The sequence below is a fragment of the Pleurodeles waltl genome, chromosome 9 (assembly GCF_031143425.1).
Source record: "Pleurodeles waltl isolate 20211129_DDA chromosome 9, aPleWal1.hap1.20221129, whole genome shotgun sequence".
NCBI lineage: Eukaryota > Metazoa > Chordata > Amphibia > Caudata > Salamandridae > Pleurodeles > Pleurodeles waltl.
In genome coordinates, this window is record NC_090448.1 from 1,173,820,590 (window position 1) to 1,173,841,263 (window position 20,674).

The 20,674-nt window shown below is 44.5% G+C and overlaps 1 protein-coding gene across 2 annotated transcripts in view; it reads right to left on the bottom strand.

Moving 5' to 3' along the window:
* Positions 1 to 20,674, bottom strand: part of STRN3 (striatin 3) — an 839,725-nt gene that overhangs the window by 198,307 nt on the left and 620,744 nt on the right. For both annotated transcript variants that reach the window (XM_069209060.1, XM_069209059.1), the window contains one exon: positions 4,807 to 4,974. In XM_069209060.1, the coding sequence (XP_069065161.1) occupies positions 4,807 to 4,974 (168 nt within the window). The remainder of the gene's footprint in view (positions 1 to 4,806; positions 4,975 to 20,674) is intronic.

The window sequence follows — 20,674 nt, forward strand, 5'->3', positions numbered from 1 at the left end:
ATTCGTGGATCGAAAAGGTTTCTTCTTCCTCTTGTTCCTCGAACTCTCGGTGCGCTGTCAGCGTGGACGCCATCTGAAGTCTCCTGGCTCGACGGTCACGGAGTGTCTTTCGGGACCGGAACGCACGACAGGCCTCGCAAGTCTCTTCACTGTGCTCAGGCGACAGGCACAGGTTACAGACCAAATGTTGGTCTGTATACGGGTATTTGTTGTGGCATTTGGGACAAAAACAGAACGGGGTCCGTTCCATCGACGTTGTTCGGCACGCGGTCGGGCCGACCAGGCCCCGACGGGGGATCGAAAACTACCCCGAAGGGCACCGGAGCGCGTCGATCTTCGATGCGGTGTTGACTCTAACTACGCCGATCCCGAACGCAACAATACCGATGAAAATCTTCCGATATTAACTAACTTTCCGTTCCGAAACTCGGAGCGACAGGAACACGTCCGAACCCGATGGCGGAAAGAAAACAATCGAAGATGGAGTCGACGCCCATTCGCAATGGAGACAGAAGGAGGAGTCACTCGGTCCCGTGACTCGAAAGACTTCTTCGAAGAAAAACAACTTGTAACACTCCGACCCAACACCAGATGGCGAGCTATGCAGAACATGTGTATCTACAGCGACAGATGCCATCGAACGTTTATTTTGGAAAAAGAAAAAAAAAGAAAACCTCCACACTATGAAAGTTTTCTCCCACGTTGTTGGTGGGGGGAGGGTCACTGTTGGCCCTGGCTCATCAGTGCAGCTGTCGCCACACAGTGGGTACTATAAACAAGGGCTTTAGCTCAGTCCACAATGGTAGCCAGGAGTACATGTTTAGATTGGGCAGAGGTGTGCTTTCAAAGAAAAAAAAGAGGAGAGCTTCTACTCCACACATGGGTGTTTTGGTTTGTTTACTAGCTCCCTGAGCAAGCAGTATGGCTGCCAGACCTGGTATTTTTGGGGGGACACACACAGCACTGTAATGCTGTTAAAGTAGCTTAGATAGTCTATGGTGTTTGGGTTTCCTTGGCAGCAGCACAGAGGGGTGGAGTACAACCAGGAGGGATGTAGTGCAGTCCCAGCACCCACCGCCCCCCCTTTTTCCAACATTATCATCAGACTTCAGAGTGCCGGTTTTACATGGATTTTTAAGTCTGGCTTAACAGTGCATATGTTGCCTCACCTTAAGTTATCAACAATAAAGAGCTTTCAGAGTAATACTGAGAGACAGACTTTGGCTCTGATCACGCTGGTCCCCAGAGCACAGAATTTGATTTGGCCAAATTTATGTACTTCTACTAAAAGGACTGGTTGTAGCACACTTTTAGGGTTGCTGCAAAGCTTATATTCAATACAGCAGGGCTGAGTAGATTATGGAGGCAAGCCAAATACAATGGCTATAGGCTTGATCGATCTGTTTATTATGAAATGTTTTGATAAAAATACTAGGTCTGACATATTATACAAAAATCATATGTTAACGCTAACAGGCCACTTAAGGGTGTATTATTATTAATCTGAAATTAAGCCTAACAATAGTTTTTTTTATTACATGAAATCTCACATATTACTTTGGGATTTTATAAATGTATACCTGATGTTTGCCAGTTTATGTGTACTTCAGTTAGTCTGTGTTGCTTATAGAGCCAAGCCATCGGTGAAGGCAAGAAGCCTTACTGGTTCACTGTGAAAATTTAAGTCAGATTGCTTAGGTGTGATTTGGTTATAAGGAAATGTTATGAAAAAGCAAGTAAGCCTTACTTAAGTTTGGGTTTGAAAGAAATCAGCTTTTGAAGATGGATTGTTGTTACCTTCTGCGAAAGGATATAGGTAGGTATTTGGTTACATGAGATATGGCAGACTTATTTAGTCTGACTTGCACAAATAAACCATGGAAATTTGCACTTTGGTAATTCAATAAGAAGGGATTTTAGATTGTTTTGACAACTGTATTTTCTACATATTTGTAATGTGATTATGATATACATAATGGTTGCCTTGATGGAAACCATATGACCAACACAGGAGGTCTGAGTTGGTTCTGATGACAAGCCAATAATGGACATTATAATCCTGACTGTTTATAAAAGTTACAACAAAGGAAGTAGGCATGATGGTTTGATTGTGAAAAGAACATGTTCAAGTCAACAGGCATATAATGGCAAATTGTGATGATTCTGCATTAACGTCTACAATTAGGTATTTTTTAATTTTACAAGGAATCTCACAGATTACTGTAGTAGGCTAGGGTTTTGGTGTTGATTACCACCTAACAAATCTTGGGCGTAGAAGATTTGTAGTGTAATAATTTTTGCTATAATCTCTTCTTCGCTGTCTGCCAGGATCTTGTAATATTAATAAAAAAATAAATCAGTAACACATACATCCTTTTGTATAAATATGGGGATTAATCAATAATACATACGACCTTTTACATAAATATATATTCATACAGATACAGAGAGTACCTCTGGGTCATCTCTGCATTGCCACTGGTCTGCTCAAGTGTCATGGACATTGCTTCCACCCATGACAGCATACTGCATGGGGTTATGGCTCAGTTCACATGGTTCATTGGCTCTGCTGTCCTGTGAAAGCCTGGTTTTTATGATCACACATCCACCTGAAAATGAGTGTGCTTACATGTTGGGCTGGTTGCCAAGTCCTTTAGTTTTCAAGTTCCTCCTTTTATAGTTCCCCTTTAATTTCTTTGATTCTCCTCTTTTTTTAATGTTTAAGAGGATACTAGACTTCTCCAGGCAATGCAGATGGGTAGCTAGCTTGTCACTCATTTCATTTGCAATGTACTGCAAACCATGTGGCTGCTCACTCTAAACCAAGAGACCATTATAAAATACTGGTGTCTATAGTGTATTATTGTGGTACAATTCCAGGATGACCCGCACATCTATAGTGTATTATTGTTTTACAATTGTAAGGTGGCCCGTGCATTGTTTCTAAAGATGCCTGCCTAACTGGAACTTTAAAAGAAGAGATTTACAATACCTCTGCAAAGTTGAACATCCATTGCTATATTTAGCCTTGTTATTGTACGCATTTGTCCACAATGTTTAGGAGGCAGTGTGTTTTCTTATTTTTCTACTTGTATTCTTCAAATTTGTTGTGCATAAGCTGTTCCTGTGTTTTACAGCGGTTGTGTTGGAGGATGAATGCAAAAATTAATCAGTGAACCGACGAATTAAGGTAAAGATGAATGACGTGTCATGATTTATTGAGTGCCAAAAGGCACTGTCACTCATAAGGCAGACTTATTAGCATTACAAATGCTTGTTTTCTGTTGAGAACTTGAAGTCTGCTGGTCTCTAAATGATGTACTTTCATTTTCTCAACACATTTTTCAAGGTGATTTATCTGCTAGTAAATTCTTTTTTATATTTTTTTATTACAGAGTTTAAACAAGTGCTCAGAGAAAGTAAGCTGCACTGTAACAACTATGAGTCTCCGCACAACATGTATTTGGCACAGAGAGAGAGAGAGGCCAACCTCTATCTGGGCCAAATACATGCTGTGGGAGACAGACTGATGCAACACTGCCAGTGAAAAGGCAAGACAGTCTCTAGAAAAAGGTACCCGAAGATCTAGTAACATAAACGAGGTACACACATTTATTAAGGAAGCCGGTGATACGGACATGCACAACCACAAATACAAATGTTGGTCTAATAATAACCTATTGTTGGCTCGGAATATGTGCACAAATTGCAAGATCAGCTTTTCAAGGCGGCTTCCCAGGTGCTAAACTACAATCAGAAGCTAAATCAGGGTGACAGGGAGCTAATGAAACACCAGAGCGAGAATACACAACGACCATCAAGCCTCAGGTAACAGGAGCAGGTAATAAATACCAGATTTACAGTCTCGTAATCAGACAGCACAACTAAAGGATGAGTAAGAAAGAACACCGTAGTGACTGTTGCGTGAACTAATCTTCTCATAAAGCACTATCCCTTTGGGTCAACATATCACCAAAGGGCTGTTGAAAGCAGGGACACTGTGATAAACTAAAAAAATAAACATGTGGATTCTAGAGGATTTTCAGCCTTCGATGTGCTTTCATTTGAAACAAAAAAAATATTACAAAAATTGGAGTTAAAACATTTCCTAACAGTTTTGTGACATAGGTTACTATTTACTGGTTTTTGCGACTAGTGATTTCTGAACATCGGATGGGATACTCCTCCCCCCCCCCCAAAAAAACTAGCATGCTGACAAACTACACACTATATTCAAATTTCAGAATGTTAGTAATAAGTTTTAATTGTGCGTTCTTGTTCAAGTGAAAGATTATATGTAGCTTAAAGGCTCTGGGTTCTTGTGCGTCGAGTGGGATTATTCAGGGCTCATGACAATAATGCAAGAGCTCATGAAGAAGCAAAGAAAGTTACTTATAAACCCTAGTTCTCCATCATGGGTATTATCTCCATATTCATAAACAATAAAACATCAGTGTTTCCAGGGACACTGTGGTTACAAATTGAGAAAATCTCATTCTAGGTGAACGGCCAATTCCACTCACTCACGAGTTAAAAAGTGATGACTAGACCCCTGATGTAAAAGTAGAGCAAAAACCACGTGTTGAACAAAAATGTGCAAAATATGTTTAAGTAGTCCCTTCATGCTGTACATCTGTATGACTGAAGGAAGTTTAATGACATGCTTCATACTTTAACAATGTATTCAGAACCTTAAAGAAAGGGTAGTCGCTCCAAGTAAAGCTTAATAATCATGATGCTAGAAAAGTGCCCCTCTTCAAAGAAAAGAGCCCATTTGTATATGAACGACTAAACTCTGCCACTTACCTTTGCCAGCATTATAAGTGCCGATGCAGGAGGCTTTTTCTGGTGGATTCCATAACCTCACAGTACCATCTGCTGAGCAAGATAGCAAGTGATTCTTCACCCCACTGTAAGAAAGACCCCAAACCGCATCTGTGTGAGCTAATAATGTGCCGGCTAGAACGCTTGGCTCTGCGAAAAAAAAAAACAGCACTACATTAAAAAAAAAAAAGTACCCAAACATCAGAAAAAGGAGCATAATACATTTTAATTTAGGTGGCAGTAATCCCCCCACTCCCATGACTCTAGAAGCCCTATCTAGTTTATTGACTGTGCACTGATGCACCCCAAAGTGCTGCAGAACTTTTCGGACTGCAATAAGATAGACATGTTATTTATGGCACCTTTACTATCTTACCAGAATTAAAAACATCCTCACAAGTACGTGCGTCCAAAAAGAAACAAGGTACATGTTACTTATTCGTATTTACAGCTCTCCACTGTTGGTATCTTTCAAAAGTTCAAATGCTTAAATCAGGCCCTGAGTTAAGAGTTCCAGCAATATAAAGGACTGAGACGCTTGTAAACACTATCACTTTATTAGCCAAACAATCTCGAAGAGAAAGATGCAAAATTAATCAACTCAGCGTCCAGCACCCTAAAGACCATCCCTGCTTCCCGAGAGGATTTCATACCCGAGTTTGTGTACAGCAAGTGAGAAAGGCTATAAACAAGAGAGGCAAGGTGTGATGCAGGTGAATCTGAATCTATTACAAGCATTGACACTAGAGAGATGTAGCTCCAAGAAATTAGGAAGAAACGGCATACCTGTATAACTCAACCTCTCCAGTGCTTGCATCCTTCATGTGTTCCAATGCTAGAATCATTCCCCACTGTTGAGGTGGAGGTCACACAATAACTTTGCAATAGCAGTACAAACCACAACACGTCTAAATTACCATAAATCAATCTCACTTTAGTAGTACACACACACCTCATTGGAAGACACAAACTCCAGCTCATGAGGTCATTGTCCGGAGCCTTTTCCCTCCAAATGGCCTTCTCAACTCAGATTTCTAGCCTAAGTGTGAAAATTGCTAATGCCTTGAGGAAAGACTCTATGCTGGGATGAGAAAGGGCTCTGTGTCAATATGTGAAATGTATCAACGCTGGAGTAGAAAATGAGTTACTTACCTGTAACTGTAGTTCTCCAGTATTGGCATCTTTCATAGATTCAAATGCTTGAATATTACCCGCGTCAAAGTGGGAGTCCCATTGTACGTTAATAAAGCAGTAAATATAATTATATACACCTATATATTAGTAACGTAGGCTACAATAAGCATACCATGTTATCTTAATAGCCTATCTACATCCTTTTCTTTTAAAAAAGAACCAAAGTCCACTTTAACCAATCAGACAAGAGCACCCTTTAGAACCTTCCCAACACTGGCTGAAGGCCTCGGATTTGTATTTTTTTTTTTTTTTTTAGCACTAGTGTATTTTAATTAACATTTTCTATGAGTAAGGGGAGGGGAGGAGGGAGGGTTGCATGTGACTCTATGAAAGATGCCAATACTGGAGAACTACAGTTACAGGTAAGTAACTCATTTTCTTCTCCAGTTTTGGATCTTTCATAGATTCACATGCTTGAATCAGATTAATAAGCAATGTACTAAATAACCATATATTCATTATAACAACAAAAGTGGGTGGTGGGAAAAAACAGAGGCTCACCTTATCCAAAGAGATGGCGTAGCACTGCCTGTCCCACTGCTGCATCGGTTTTATGGCTCTCGTCCGGCAATGATGTTCTGTCAACGTATGCCTGTTTGACCATGTTGCTGCTCTGCAGATATGGTGGATCTGCACCCCAGCAAACAGAGCTGTCAATGTGGTTACAGCTCTAGTAGAGTGGGCTTTAGCTTAGCCCTGCAAAGGTTTTCCAGCTTGTGTGTGGCATAACTGTATAGTAGCCACAATCCATCTGGCAATGGTTGGTTTGGTAACAGAGTCCTTTTCTAATGCCTCCGTATGCTAGAAACAATTGGTCTGATTTCCTTATGTGATGCGTTCTCTGTAGGTAGAATTTTAGACATTGTTTAACATCGCAGGACTGTTCAGCCGGCATCTGAGGATTTTGAAAAAAGGTATTTAGAACCACAGGTTCATTAAAGTGAAATTCCAACAAAACTTTTAGAAATTTGTTTTGGGTTTGTCCTCAAAATAACGCTGTCTGCAGTGAATTGTAGGAATGGCTGTTTAATGGTAAACGCTTGTATGTCACTTACTCTCTTCACAGATGTGAGTGCTCGTAGTATGAGATACTTGATATCAGAATTGTGAATCTGCAGTTTCATAAGTTGAGCCAGGACTATGTGGAGATACCACAGAGATGGAAGTTTCCGGTCTGGTGGAAAGGTCCTGAGGAGACCTTTGAGGAATTGTTTAATAAAGCGAGCAGACCATAAGGACGGCACATTACTGGTTCAGCGAAATCTACAAAATGCCGCTAGGTGCACTTTAACTGAGGAATGAGATAAACCCGACTTTGCTAGATGTAGCAAACATGGGAGAATTTAATGTGATTGTGCTGTGAGGGGGTGGATGTTAGAGGGCACACACCAAAGACAGTATCATTTCCATTTGAACTTTAAAGTTCTATTTGTTGCGTCCGCCCTTGCCTTCAATAGAATGTCTCTGCATTCCGATGGGATGATTACTGAGGGAAATTCATTGTAGTCAGGATCCATGCTGACAAGTGTAGTGATGTCGGGTCTGGATGTTGTATATGGACCTGGTTCATTGTCAACAATGACTGTGTTACTTTGAGTTCGAGATGAAGTTCTTCTGAGAGGAGCAGGAGTTCAGTGAACCAGAACCGCCTGGGCCATCTGGGAGCTATGAGGAGAAGTCTGCAAGGATTTGGGATCAATGGGATTGGTGGAAAAGCGTAGGCATGCACCCCTGACCAAAGTATCAAAAAAGCATTCCCCCACGATCCTTTCTGGGGATGCCAGCTTGTGAAGAACAGGCATTTCTTGTTCTACTTTGCTGCAAAGAAATCCAAGTGTGGTTTGCCCCACCAATAGAATACAGAGTTCAGGATCGGTTGGTCTACCTCCCATTCATGATAAGGAATGGTGGTCCTGTTCAAGGGGTCTGCCAGGAGATTAGACCTCCCTGGTAAATGTTCTCCCCTGATGGTTATGTGGTGCTGATGTGCCCAGTTCCATACCACTTGAGCACAGAGTGTCTGGGAGTGGGTTCCTCCCTGCTTGTTCAAATAGAATATACTGGTGGTATTGTCCGTTCTTATGAGGACTGTTGAGTGAGTTATTTTGGGGAGGAAAGCCTTTAACTTTAAGGTGATTCCGCTGTGTTCTAGTTGATTGATATGCAGGTTTTTTTCCTCTGTTGACCATCATCCACTGATTTTAAGTCCTGGAGATGCGCTCCCAAGCCATCTAATGATGCGTCAGTTGTTATTATGAAATTGGATATCATTTGTAGATATCCTAATCCCCTGGACAGATTTTTGGGTTGAGTCCACCAAATTCTTGCTGCTCTCATAACTGGTGTTATTTTGTTATTTGAATGAGATCTTCGAATGAGCCTTGTTTTGACGTGACTGAATGTATATCTGCTCCTGCAGTGGCCGCAGAGGTAACCAACAGTTTGGGAGCAGAAGGATGCATGACGAGATCATCCCCATGAAAGGTTTGTACAACCAAACAAACTAACTTTTCGGGACAGTTTGTTTGCCAGCCACTGAATTTTTTCTGGTCTGTCCTTGGATGGATAACCATGTTTAGGATGGCTCCCAGGAACTTTATCTTTGTAGTTAGTCTTAGTTGGGATTTGGGATAATTTGTTGTAAGGCCCAATTTGTTAAATAGTTAAGGGCAGGTGGTTATGGCCAATGCTGTTTGTTTGGATGTAGGAGCTTTCCCGGTTGTCTGAGATGTGCTGCTACCACAGCCAACATTTGTGTCAAGATTCTGAGAGCAGATTTTAGGCCAAACGGTAGCACTTTGAATTGAAAGTGGATCCCGGCTACCTGGAATCAGGAATTTGCAATGATTTGGACCTATTTTGATATGAAAATATGCGTCCTGTAGCTCGAGAGACATGATATGATCTACGTTGTTCAAGAGCTGTAGAATCTCTTGAAGGTTCCCCATGCATAAAGTCTGCTTTTTTAGGAATTTGTTGAGGTTTTGTAGATCGAGTGCCAATCTTGGGAGGGTTTTTTGATAAGAAAAATGCGAGAGTAGAAACCTATTTTCTTTTGAGTTTTTGGAATGATCTCTGTCACTCCCTTTCTTATATTGGATATTTCACTCATTAGTCGTTTTAGGCGAGGTGGAGCGGGCCTGATGGTGTAGTGTATGTTTTTTTTTTTGAGGAATTCCAAGGAATGTCCTTTTGAAATGATATCTAGGACCCACTTGTCGGACGTTATCCTGGACCACTATTGGAAATGATTTGCTATTCTCCCTCTGAGTGGAGATGTAGGTGAGGCAGACGGTATTGTTATCTGGTCATTGTTTTCTAGAATTTCTGTCTCTTGCTGGCAACTTGCCTCTGGATGTGTGTCAATATGCAGCTGCTGTAGGCTGTCTGTATATTTGCTGCTGTGAATACTGAGGTCGGTACTGCGGTTGCCCAGCCGGATACTGCCTATACTCTTGGCAACCTGCTCGAAAGGAATAATTTCCTCTTCCCCTAGCTCCTCAAAAGGGTTGTCTTCGGTACTAGAGCATTCCAAGGGACTTTACTGTTTGTGACAGTCCTTATAGATTGCAATATAAGTCTACATGCTTGCCAAAGAGTCACCGTCAAATAATGGGCAACCTTACTATGGATTTGAGAAAGTCATTAGCAGCAGGTCAGATTTTCTAAAGTTTTCTGTTCCACCGAGACCGGATTTGACATCCCTAAACATATCAAAAGAATGTTAATCATCTGCTGAGGCTCTGGAAGAAAGGCTTGAACTCAACTGATTGTTTGAGATGTAAAATAGTAGGCACACTTGGTATGAATCAACTTAGTACTTAATGAACTGTCCTCAGTGAATTGCAAATAAGGCAGGGGAGGAAATAGAACCTTTCTGGCATAGTTAACCCCACTTCTTGCCTGGTTGCAGTATGTTTAGACTATAGTACACTGAAATCCTGTTAACCAGGACCCTACTGACAGCGTTCTCACCCATAAATGTAGTTGTATGGTAACTTACATCCTGCAATTAGCATATTGGGTCACCCATGTAAGTTCCTAGTATATGGTACTCGGGTACCCAAGGAACTAGTACACCAGGGGTTCACCATGGGCTGCAGCATGCATCATATCACACATGCAAACTGTAACTACAGGCCTACCATGGCAGGCTGTGTGAAACGGTACATGCACCTTTCACTCCAGATATAAGGGTTGCCTTATATCGTGGTCACTGCACTCTGACACTTCACCCCCTAAGGCAGACCCTTCAGCTCTTAGGGCCGAGTGCATGTTTTCAAGTGTGAGAGCACCCCTGCATGAGCAGAGTTGCCCCTACAAACCCCAGACTCCATTTTCAGGGCTTTGTAAGTGCAGAGAAGCCATCCTAAAGAATATGGGGGACACTGGTCAACACGAGCTGTCATATTGCATAATGGTTTCACCAAACTTCGGCATGTTTGGTATCAAACATGTTGATACCATGTGCTCTGGGGGTTCCCTAGGGGATTCCACCAAAGTCTGTTTGCACAGACTTGTAGGGTCTGCATGCGACCCTGTGCTGCTGCCGACCCCAGACAGTGTTCTGCCCTCCTGCTGCTGAGCCTAACTCGGACAGGGGAAGGTAGAACAAACGATTTCCTGTAAGAGAAAAATTTGACCATCTCTTCTTTAGAAATAGATGGCATGGGGCTGGGGTGCCTCTGAGCGCCACCAGACTAATTTGAAGGGCACATTTGGATTCCTCCTTGCATAAACTGGTTTGCACCAGTGCAGGAACCCCCAGTTCCAGCTCTGGTGTGAAACCACACACAGGACAGGGGAGTGACCACCCCCCTTTCCAGCCCCTCCCCTAGGGAGGAGCACAGAGCTGTGCCAGCTGGCCACTTGATTCTGCTATCTTGGAAATGAGATGAGCCCTGGGAGCACCTAACTGGTTAGTCCAGCTATGTGATGTCCCTGGCCCCTCAGTGCAGTGACCCATGTATCAAAGTGTCCAACGCCCTTCCTGGGTTACTTAAGGGCTCCCCTGAGGGCGGGACCCCACATTTGTCTACAAAACTTCAGGAACCATATGCAAGTCTCCTCAGCAAGACACTTCTGCAACATGGACAATGGAACATCTGATGTTGTTCGCTGGAACAAAGAGCAAGATTGTAACCGGTAGGAGGGCTCCACCTCAACTTTGTTTCCAAGTTCTGCAAAGACTTCTGCAATCCTGTGGTCATGCATCCTGCACTTAGGAAAGCAAAAAGGAATATCTCTTGGAGTGAAGTACTCACTCCCCTACATCTGCAGGCATCTCAATGACCACAACCGGCTTGTGGATCTCGCTGTTCCATGGACACTGAGACTCTACAACATATGTTCTGTGCCTCTCCAGAGTTCTGACATACCTTTCTAGCATCTGGGAAGTCTATGCTGTTTGGCTGCAACCCCTATGCACCGCGTCTGCTGGTCTCTGCCAAGGTTAGTTGGCTCTCCAGTCCGGACACCTACTAGCTCCAAGAAGCCCAGCCTCCAGCACTCTTCAGCTCCATGAACAATGTCCTTTCTGCAATTCATGCAGGCCTTGAAAAATCCACTCGACCACTTGCTATGGCGAGTCATAATTTATAAGGTTGAGCTATTTTTAGTAACTATTCGCCCCTTCGGGCGAACTGACAAACAGGTGTCTGTTTAGTCACAAACTGGAGGAGCAATAAAGAAGCCTTTAAATCATCATCTTGTCACAACTGCTTTGTGTTCAGAGACAGAAGCCAAAAGTCAGTTTGTCTTGCAATTAATTTTTCTTCTCACTGCAGAGTTCCCGGACTTAGGCAGGTTTTTCCTAACACACATTTAAATAGCTAAGTATATCACTGTGCATCCAACACTTCTTGAAAAAGGCACATGCACAGAAAGCAAAAATAGGTCACTAAGATGCATAAGGCCATTATGCCTAGAAATGAAAATGTCACTTACCCAGTGTACATCTGTTCGTGGCATCAGTCGCTGAGATTCACATGTTCTGCAATAGCTCGCCATCTGGTGTTGGGTCGGAGTGTTACAAGTTGTTTTTCTTCGAAGAAGTGTTTTCGAGTCACGGGACCGAGTGACTCCTCCTTCTGTGCTCATTGCGCATGGGCGTCGACTCCATCTTCGATTGTTTTCCCCGCAGAGGGTGAGGTAGGAGTTGTACTATAGTAATAGTGCCCGCGCAATGAAATGTGTAAGTATGTACCTATTAAAGGTTTAAATAATATATATACAAATGTACAAAATTGAAGGTAACTTCTGAACTGCTACAGGCTTCCGGGGAGGTGGGTGGGCACATGTGAATCTCAGCGACTGATGCCACGAACAGATGTACACTGGGTAAGTGACATTTTCAGTTCGATGGCATCTGTCGCTGTAGATACACATGTTCTGCATAGACTAGTAAGCAGTTATTTCCCCATAAGCGGTGGTTTAGCCTGTAGGAGTAGAAGTTGTCTGAAATAGAGTTCTTAATACAGCTTGACCTACTGTAGCTTGTTGTGCGGATAGCACATCTATACAGTAGTGTTTGGTGAATGTGTGAGGCGTAGACCATGTGGCTGCCTTACATATTTCATGCATTGGGATGTTTCCTAAAAAGGCCATTGAAGCACCTTTTTTCCTTGTTGAATGTGTCCTGGGAGTAATGGGCAGTTGTCTTTTTGCTTTAAGGTAGCAGATTTGGATGCATTTAACTATCCACCTGGCTATACCTTGTTTTGATATTGGGTTACCTGCATGAGGTTTTTGGAATGCAATAAATAGCTGTTTAGTCTTTCTGATGTTCTTTGTTCTGTCAATGTAGTACATTAATGCTCTTTTGACATCTAATGTATGTAGTGCTCTTTCAGCCACAGAATCTGGCTGTGGGAAAAAAACTGGTAGTTCTACCGTTTGATTTAGATGGAACGGTGAAATAACTTTTGGTAAAAATTTAGGATTAGGTCGTAGGACGACCTTATTTTTATGTATTTGTATAAAAGGTTCTTGTGTTGTGAACGCTTGAATTTCACTTACTCTTCTTAGAGATGTAATGGCGATGAGAAAGGCAACTTTCCAGGTTAGGAATTGTATTCCGCAAGAGTGCATGGGTTCGAAAGGTGGGCCCATGAGTCTTGTTAGGACCACGTTTAGGTTCCATGAAGGAACAGGTGGTGTTCTTGGTGGTATAATTCTTTTAAGACCTTCTATGAATGCTTTGATGACTGGTATCCTATACAAGGAAGTTGAATAGGTAGTCTGCAGGTATGCAGATATTGCTGCAAGGTGTATTTTAATAGAAGAGAAGGCTAGCTTTGCTTTTTGTAAATGGAGCAAGTAATTTACTATATGTTTTGGAGTTGCGTGTAGTGGTTGTATCTGATTATGATGGCAGTAACAAACAAATCTTTTCCACTTACTTGCGTAGCCGTGTCTAGTGGATGGCCTTCTGGCCTGCTTTATGACTTCCATACACTCTTGGCTAAGTTGTAAGTGTCCGAATTCTAGGATTTCAGGAGCCAGATTGCTAGATTCAGCGATGCTGGATCTGGGTGTCTGATCTGTTGGTTGTGTTGCGTTAACAGATCTGGTTTGTTGGGCAGTTTGATGTGGGGTACTACAGAGAGATCTAGCAGTGTTGTGTACCAGGGTTGTCTTGCCCACGTTGGTGCTATTAAAATGAGTTTGAGTTTGTTTTGACTCAATTTGTTTACTAGATAAGGAAGGAGAGGGAGAGGAGGAAAAGCGTAAGCAAATATTCCTGAACAGTTCATCCATAGGGCATTGCCTTGGGATTGCTTGTGTGGGTATCTGGACGCGAAGTTTTGGCATTTTGCATTCTCTTTTGTTGCAAATAAGTCTATTTGAGGTGTTCCCCAGAGTGTGAAGTAGGTGTTTAGAATTTGTGGGTGGATTTCCCATTCGTGGACTTGCTGGTGATCTCGAGAGAGATTGTCTGCCAGTTGATTCTGGATTCCTGGAATAAACTGTGCTATTAGACGAATTTGATGGTGGATTGCCCACTTCCATATGTTTTGAGCTAATAAGCTTAGCTGCGTTGAATGTGTTCCTCCTTGTTTGTTTAGATAATACATCGTTGTCATGTTGTCTGTTTTGACAAGGATGTATTTGTGGATTATGATTGGTTGGAAAGCTTTTAGTGCCTGAAAAACTTCTAATAATTCTAGATGATTTATATGCAGTTTTGTTTGATGTATGTTCCATTGTCCTCTTGTGTTGATTGAGATGTGCTCCCCACCCTGTCATGGAAGCATCTGTTATTACGTACTGTGGCACTGGGTCTTGGAAAGGCCGCCCTTTGTTTAAATTTATACTGTTCCACAATAGAAGCGAGAGGTAAGTTTGGCGGTCTATTAACACCAGATCTAGAAGGTGACCCTGTGCTTGAGACCACTGTGAGGCTAGGCACTGTTGTAAGGGCCTCATGTGCAGTCTTGCGTTTGGGACAATGGCTATGCATGAGGACATCATGCCTAGGAGCTGTAGTATTGTTCTTGCTTGTATTGTCTGATTTGGAGACATGTGTTGAATGACTCTGTTGAAATTGTGAATTCTTTGTGGAGTTGGCGTTGCTACTCCCTTTGTCGTGTCTATTATGGCTCCTAGATATTGCTGTACTTTGCTTGGCTGAATGTTGGATTTTGCAAAGTTGACGGTGAACCCTAGTTTGTAGAGGGTTTGTATGACTTGATTTGTGTGGTTTGAGCATTGTGTGAGCGAAGTGGTTTTGATTAGCCAGTCGTCTAGATACGGGAATACATGTATTTGCTGCCTTCTGATGTGTGCAGCGACTACTGCTAGGCATTTTGTGAATACTCTTGGAGCGGTTGTTAAACCAAAAGGCAATACTTTGAATTGGTAATGTATTCCTTTGAATACAAACCTTAGATATTTTCTGTGTGATTGATGTATTGGTATATGGAAATATGCGTCTTTGAGGTCTAGGGTTGTCATGTAGTTGTGTTTTTTGAGCAATGGTAACACTTCTTGTAGTGTGACCATGTGAAAGTGGTCTGATTTGATGAATGTGTTTACTACTCTGAGGTCTAGAATTGGTCTCAGTGTTTTGTCCTTTTTTGGTATCAAAAAGTACAGTGAATAAACTCCTGTGTTTATTTGTGTGCTTGGTACTAATTCTATTGCATTTTTTTGCAGTATTGCTTGAACTTCTATCTCTAGAAGCTGTGAATGGTGTTTTGATAAATTTTGTGATTTTGGTGGTATGTCTGGAGGGAATTGCAGGAATTCTATGCAATAACCATGTTGGATAATTGCTAGGACCCATGTGTCTGTAGTTATTTCCTCCCATGCTTCGTAATATTGACTTATCCTTCCCCCCACTGGTGTTGTGTGGGGGGGGTGAGTGACGTGTGAGTCACTGCTTGTTGGTAGTGGTTTTGGGGCTTTGAAATCTTCCTCTATTCCTAGGGAATTGCCCTCCTCTATACTGGCCCCGAAAGCCTCCCCTGTACTGTCCCTGGTAGGTGGACGGTGCGGACTGTGAGGTACTAGCTTGTGTGGCCTGACCCCGAAACCCTCCTCTAAAAGGTGTTTTGCGGAAGGTGGTATAAGATCCTCTGCTCTGCGGGGAGTAGAGTGCGCCCATGGCCTTGGCAGTGTCCTTTTTGAGCTTTTCTATGGCTGTGTCGACCTCCGGACCGAACAGAAGTTTTTCGTTTACTGGCATGTTAAGTACTGCCTGCTGAATTTCTGGCTTGAATCCAGACGTTCTGAGCCATGCGTGCCTACGGATGGTAACCGACGTATTAATGGTCCTTGCGGCTGTGTCTGCTGCATCCATAGAGGAGCGTATTTGATTGTTGGAAATGTTTTGACCCTCCTCAACAACCTGTTTTGCTCTTTTTTGTAGATCTTTTGGGAGATGTTCAATGAGATGCTGCATCTCATCCCAGTGGGCTCTGTCGTATCGCGCTAGCAGCGCTTGTGAGTTTGCGATGCGCCACTGGTTTGCTGCTTGGACAGCGACCCTCTTCCCGGCTGCATCGAACTTTCTGCTTTCTTTATCTGGGGGAGGTGCATCCCCAGAAGTGTGTGAATTTGCCCGTTTTCTGGCAGCCCCTACCACCACAGAGTCTGGTGGCAGCTGAGAGGTGATGAATACAGGGTCCGTAGGAGGCGCCTTATACTTTTTGTCCACTCTAGGCGTTACTGCCCTACTTTTAACTGGTTCGTTGAAGATCTCCTTTGCATGGCGTAGCATGCCTTGGAGCATAGGCAGGCTTTGGTAGGAGCTGTGGGTGGAGGAGAGGGTGTTAAATAAAAAGTCATCCTCTACTTGTTCAGAGTGTAGTTCCACATTATGGAACTGTGCTGCTCTAGCCACCACTTGTGAATAGGCTGTGCTGTCCTCAGGTGGTGATGGCCTAGTTGGGTATGTGTCTGGGCTGTTATCAGACACTGGTGCATCGTACAAGTCCCACGCGTCTTGATCATCGTGGCTCATGGCGGTGTGAGCTGGCGAATGTGACGGGGTGTAAGTTGGCGAAGCCGGAGTTACAGGTGGAGGCGAGGGAGGAGGTGTTACCTTCTTTGCTGTTTGTTGCTGAGGAGCCTCTAGTGCTATAAACTGAAGTGTTCTCTTTCTTTTGACAGGTGGAAGGGTACTGATCTTCCCTGTCCCCTGCTGAATAAAGATACGCTTTTGCGTGTGATCCACTTCAGTGGATTGCAGTTCCTGTTCGAATCTGTGTTTTTTCATTTGTGAAGACATAGAATGCTCTTCAGTATAGGAGCCTGAAACTGGGTCAGTTGGTGCTTTTTTCGGCTCCGAAAACCCTGTTGTTTGTCTTTTCGGCTCCGAGGTAACCTTCCTCTTCTTTTGTGCCGAAAAATCTTGGCCCCTATGGTCTTCGGCGCCACTGTCTCGGCGTCGATCCGTGTCGACACCGAACTCTCGGTGTCGATGCTTCTCTTTAGCACTCTCTCGGTCCCGAGGAGGCTGCGTGCCGGTGTCTCGACCGGAGTCGGACGATCTCGACACTGAATGGGCCTTTTTCGGTGCCGATTGTTGGTCACCGGTAATTTGGGTTGAGCCATGGCCGGTTGGCAGTGGCGTCCCCTGGGCCTTTTTGCCTTTTTTAAGTTCTGATCTCGACGTCTTACTCACAGTTTTTGTATTGTCGAGTTCGTCGGAGTCTGAATCCTGGATGGAAAAGGATTCCTCCTGTTCCTCTTCTGTCTCGAACTGTCGATGCTCCTTTGGCGTGGACGCCATCTGCAGTCTTCTCGCTCGACGGTCGAGCAGAGTTTTTCGGGACCGGAACGCCCGACAGGCCTCACAGGATTCTTCGCTGTGCTCGGGTGACAGGCACAGGTTACAGACCGAGTGTTGGTCCGTATAAGGATATTTGTTGTGGCATTCAGGGCAGAATCGAAACGGGGTCCGTTCCATCGGCGTTGTTCTCCACGCGGTCGGGCCGACTAGGCCCCGACGGTGTGCCGAAATCTACCCCGAAGGGCACCGAAGCGCTTCGATGTTCAATGCGTCGTCGTGTGTGTTTATCTCGAACCGGATCGCAACGATACCGTCGAAAATCTTCCGTTTTCAGCTATCTTTCCGTTCCGAAACTCGGAGCGACAGGAACACGTCCGAACCCGATGGCGGAAAGAAAACAATCGAAGATGGAGTCGACGCCCATGCGCAATGAGCACAGAAGGAGGAGTCACTCGGTCCCGTGACTCGAAAACACTTCTTCGAAGAAAAACAACTTGTAACACTCCGACCCAACACCAGATGGCGAGCTATTGCAGAACATGTGTATCTACAGCGACAGATGCCATCGAACACATTTTTATATCTGGTCCATGGCTATATTACTCTTCTATATTTTGATATGACAGTGTTTGCAGCTTGTGGAAAAGCATACCATAGGCTTGAGTCAAGGATTGCAAGTTTTTTATAGATAGCTCGAATACTTACTTGGAAAATTCAATGAAAGGTTTAAATATGGGGAGAGAGAGACAAGCACCCCTGGGCTTCCTGGCTGGGTAGTGAGGCTCCTTTGGTTAACCAGTTGTCTAGGTTAGGAATACCAGATGACAGAGAAATGGTACCATCAGATCCATTTGTGAGGTAACAATTCTTGGGGGTTACTTTAAATCGAAATTAAGTGCTTAGAACTGGAAGCAGCAACCTCGATCTGCATGAACTGGGACGTGAGAACAAGTCTTGAAGATCTATCATTCTTCCTCCTGAAGCATTTACAGTATCTTGGGCAATATCAATTTGATGCATGTTATGGAATTCCAACAAGGGAAGCACTGTGAAATGTGTCCTGCTGTTTGGACTGAGAGCCACTGCAGAAGAATGCCATCTTTCTGGCATAGTTAATCCCACTTTTTGCCTAATGCGCTTGGACTGTAGTTCACTGGGATTCTGCTCACAAGGACACAGGAGTTGCAGAAGGAGCCCACACCGCACTACAAAAGAGTATACCACACCGCAGGAGAACCACACAGGAGGCTGTGCTTTAAAGGACGGAGTTGCAGCTGGGGGCTGGAGCTAAAGGTCGCCTGAAGTTCCCTTGGAGGAGATGCAAACAAGCCTTGGCAGCTGCAAGAGAAGTTGTGCACGGTCGCACTGTCCTGAGTAGGAAGGCAAAGGCTTACCTCCACCAAAGTTGAACAAGCTGGCTGGCAGAGATGACCAAGAGGACTACTTTGGACCACCACCTGTGATGTAGCAACCACACAGCTCAAGATGAGGGGAGAGCCACACAACCGGTCATCTCTTGCTGTAGGTGCCTGCAGATGGAGGGGAGTGACTCCTTCACTCCAAGGAAGTTTACTACTACTTTTTGTGCAGGCTGAAGAGTTGTAGTCTTCTGAGGATGCACGGCCTGGGAAATGTTGCTTAGCTGGCAGGAGACGTGGAAACAAAGTTGCATAAGAGTCTTCTTTATTGTAGCAGTGTTGAAAGTTCTTGAGATGTCCGGACGCAGTTCCAGTGGCCAGAAGTCAAAGCAGAGGCTGCAGAGGAGTCCTGCTGGAATCTTGCAAGCTGAAATAGAGGACCCACCCCAGCGGGAGACCCTATATAACCCAAAGAGGGGGCTTGGTCACCTAACCAGGTAACTACTTATCAGAGGGTGCCTCGGACGTCACCTGCCTGGCCACTTGGATGTTCCCAGAGTTCCCTGCCAACCTTGGACTCAAGATGGCAGAACCCAGGAACCCTCTGGAGGAGCTCTGAGCACCACCCCTGGGGTGGTGATGGACAGGAGGGAATGGTCACTCCCCTTTCCATTGTCCAGTTTCGTGCCAGAGCAGGGACTGGAGGCTCATGAGCCGGTGTGGACTGGTTTATGCACAGAGGGCACCAAATGTACCCTTCACAGCAAAACCAGTGACCGTAGGATGCTACCCCTCCCAAGTCCGTTGCACCTATTTCCAAAGGGAGAGGGTGTTACCTCCCTCTCCCAAAGGAAATCCTTTGTTCTGCCTTCCTGGGCTTGATCAGATCAAGCAGCAGGAGGGCAGAAACCTGTCTGAGGGTTGGCAGCAGTTGGGCTGCCCGACAAACCCTGTAAAACTGGTGGTAGCAATGCTGAGGGTCCTCTAAGTAGCCCCCGGAGTGCATGAAATCATACTTCCAATACTTGCAACAGTACTGGGTTATGATCACGATTTGTTTGATACCAAACACGCCCAGGTTACGAGTTACTATTATGTAGCTGGACATACGTAGTGACGTATGTCCAGGACATATATAAAATGGCATCCCGCACTCATGAAGTCCAGTAAAATGGAGCTGTAGTTCATGGGGGCACCTCTGCTAGTGCAGAGGTACCCTCACAAAGGAACAGGCACCCTGCACTCTGGGCTGAGAGGGCCTACCATAGGGGTGACTTATAGTGACCTGGTGTAGTGACCTGTAGTGAAAACGGGTGCATGAACCCGTTTCACGCCAGCTGCCATGGCAGGCCTGCAGACCCCTTTGCATGGGCTCACTATGGGTGGCAGAATAACTGCTGCAGCCCATAGGGATCCCGTGAAATCCCAATACCTGGAGGAGGAGAACATAGGATTTCCTGCAAGGGAGAGGTGTGACCACCTCTTTCTGTATATTAGCTGTCTAAGGGCTGGGGTGGGGAGGCCTCTGAGCGCCACTAGACTGCTTTGAAGGGCACATTTGGTGCCCTCCTTGTGTAATGCGGTTAACACCAGTTCAGGAACCCCTGGTTCCCGCTCTGGTCTGAAACTACACAAAGGACAGGGGAATGCCCACCCTCCTCCCCTAGGGAGGTGACTAGAGCTCTGCCAGGTGGCCACTTGATTTTGCCATCTTGAAAATAACATTGGCAGAGGCCCCTGGGAGCATCAGGTTGGTTAAGACAGGCAGGTGATGTTCCCGACCCCTATGAAAGGTAGATCACTGCAGAGAATGACCAACCCCCTTGTAGATTTATTTAAGGGCTCGGGGTGGTCCACAGAATCGTCAAGCAAGACTCTACAAAGAACTCTTTGCAATACATCTTCTGCCTCTGGCCCCTGGAACCTCTGCTGGTCTTCGCCTGGAACTGAACAAGTCTGCTTCTGGTGGGAAGGCTCCCACTGCAACACTGTTTCTCCAGATCCTGCAAGAACTCTGCAACATCCAAAGCTGTGCATCCTCCAGGGTCACAAGGACTCTGTT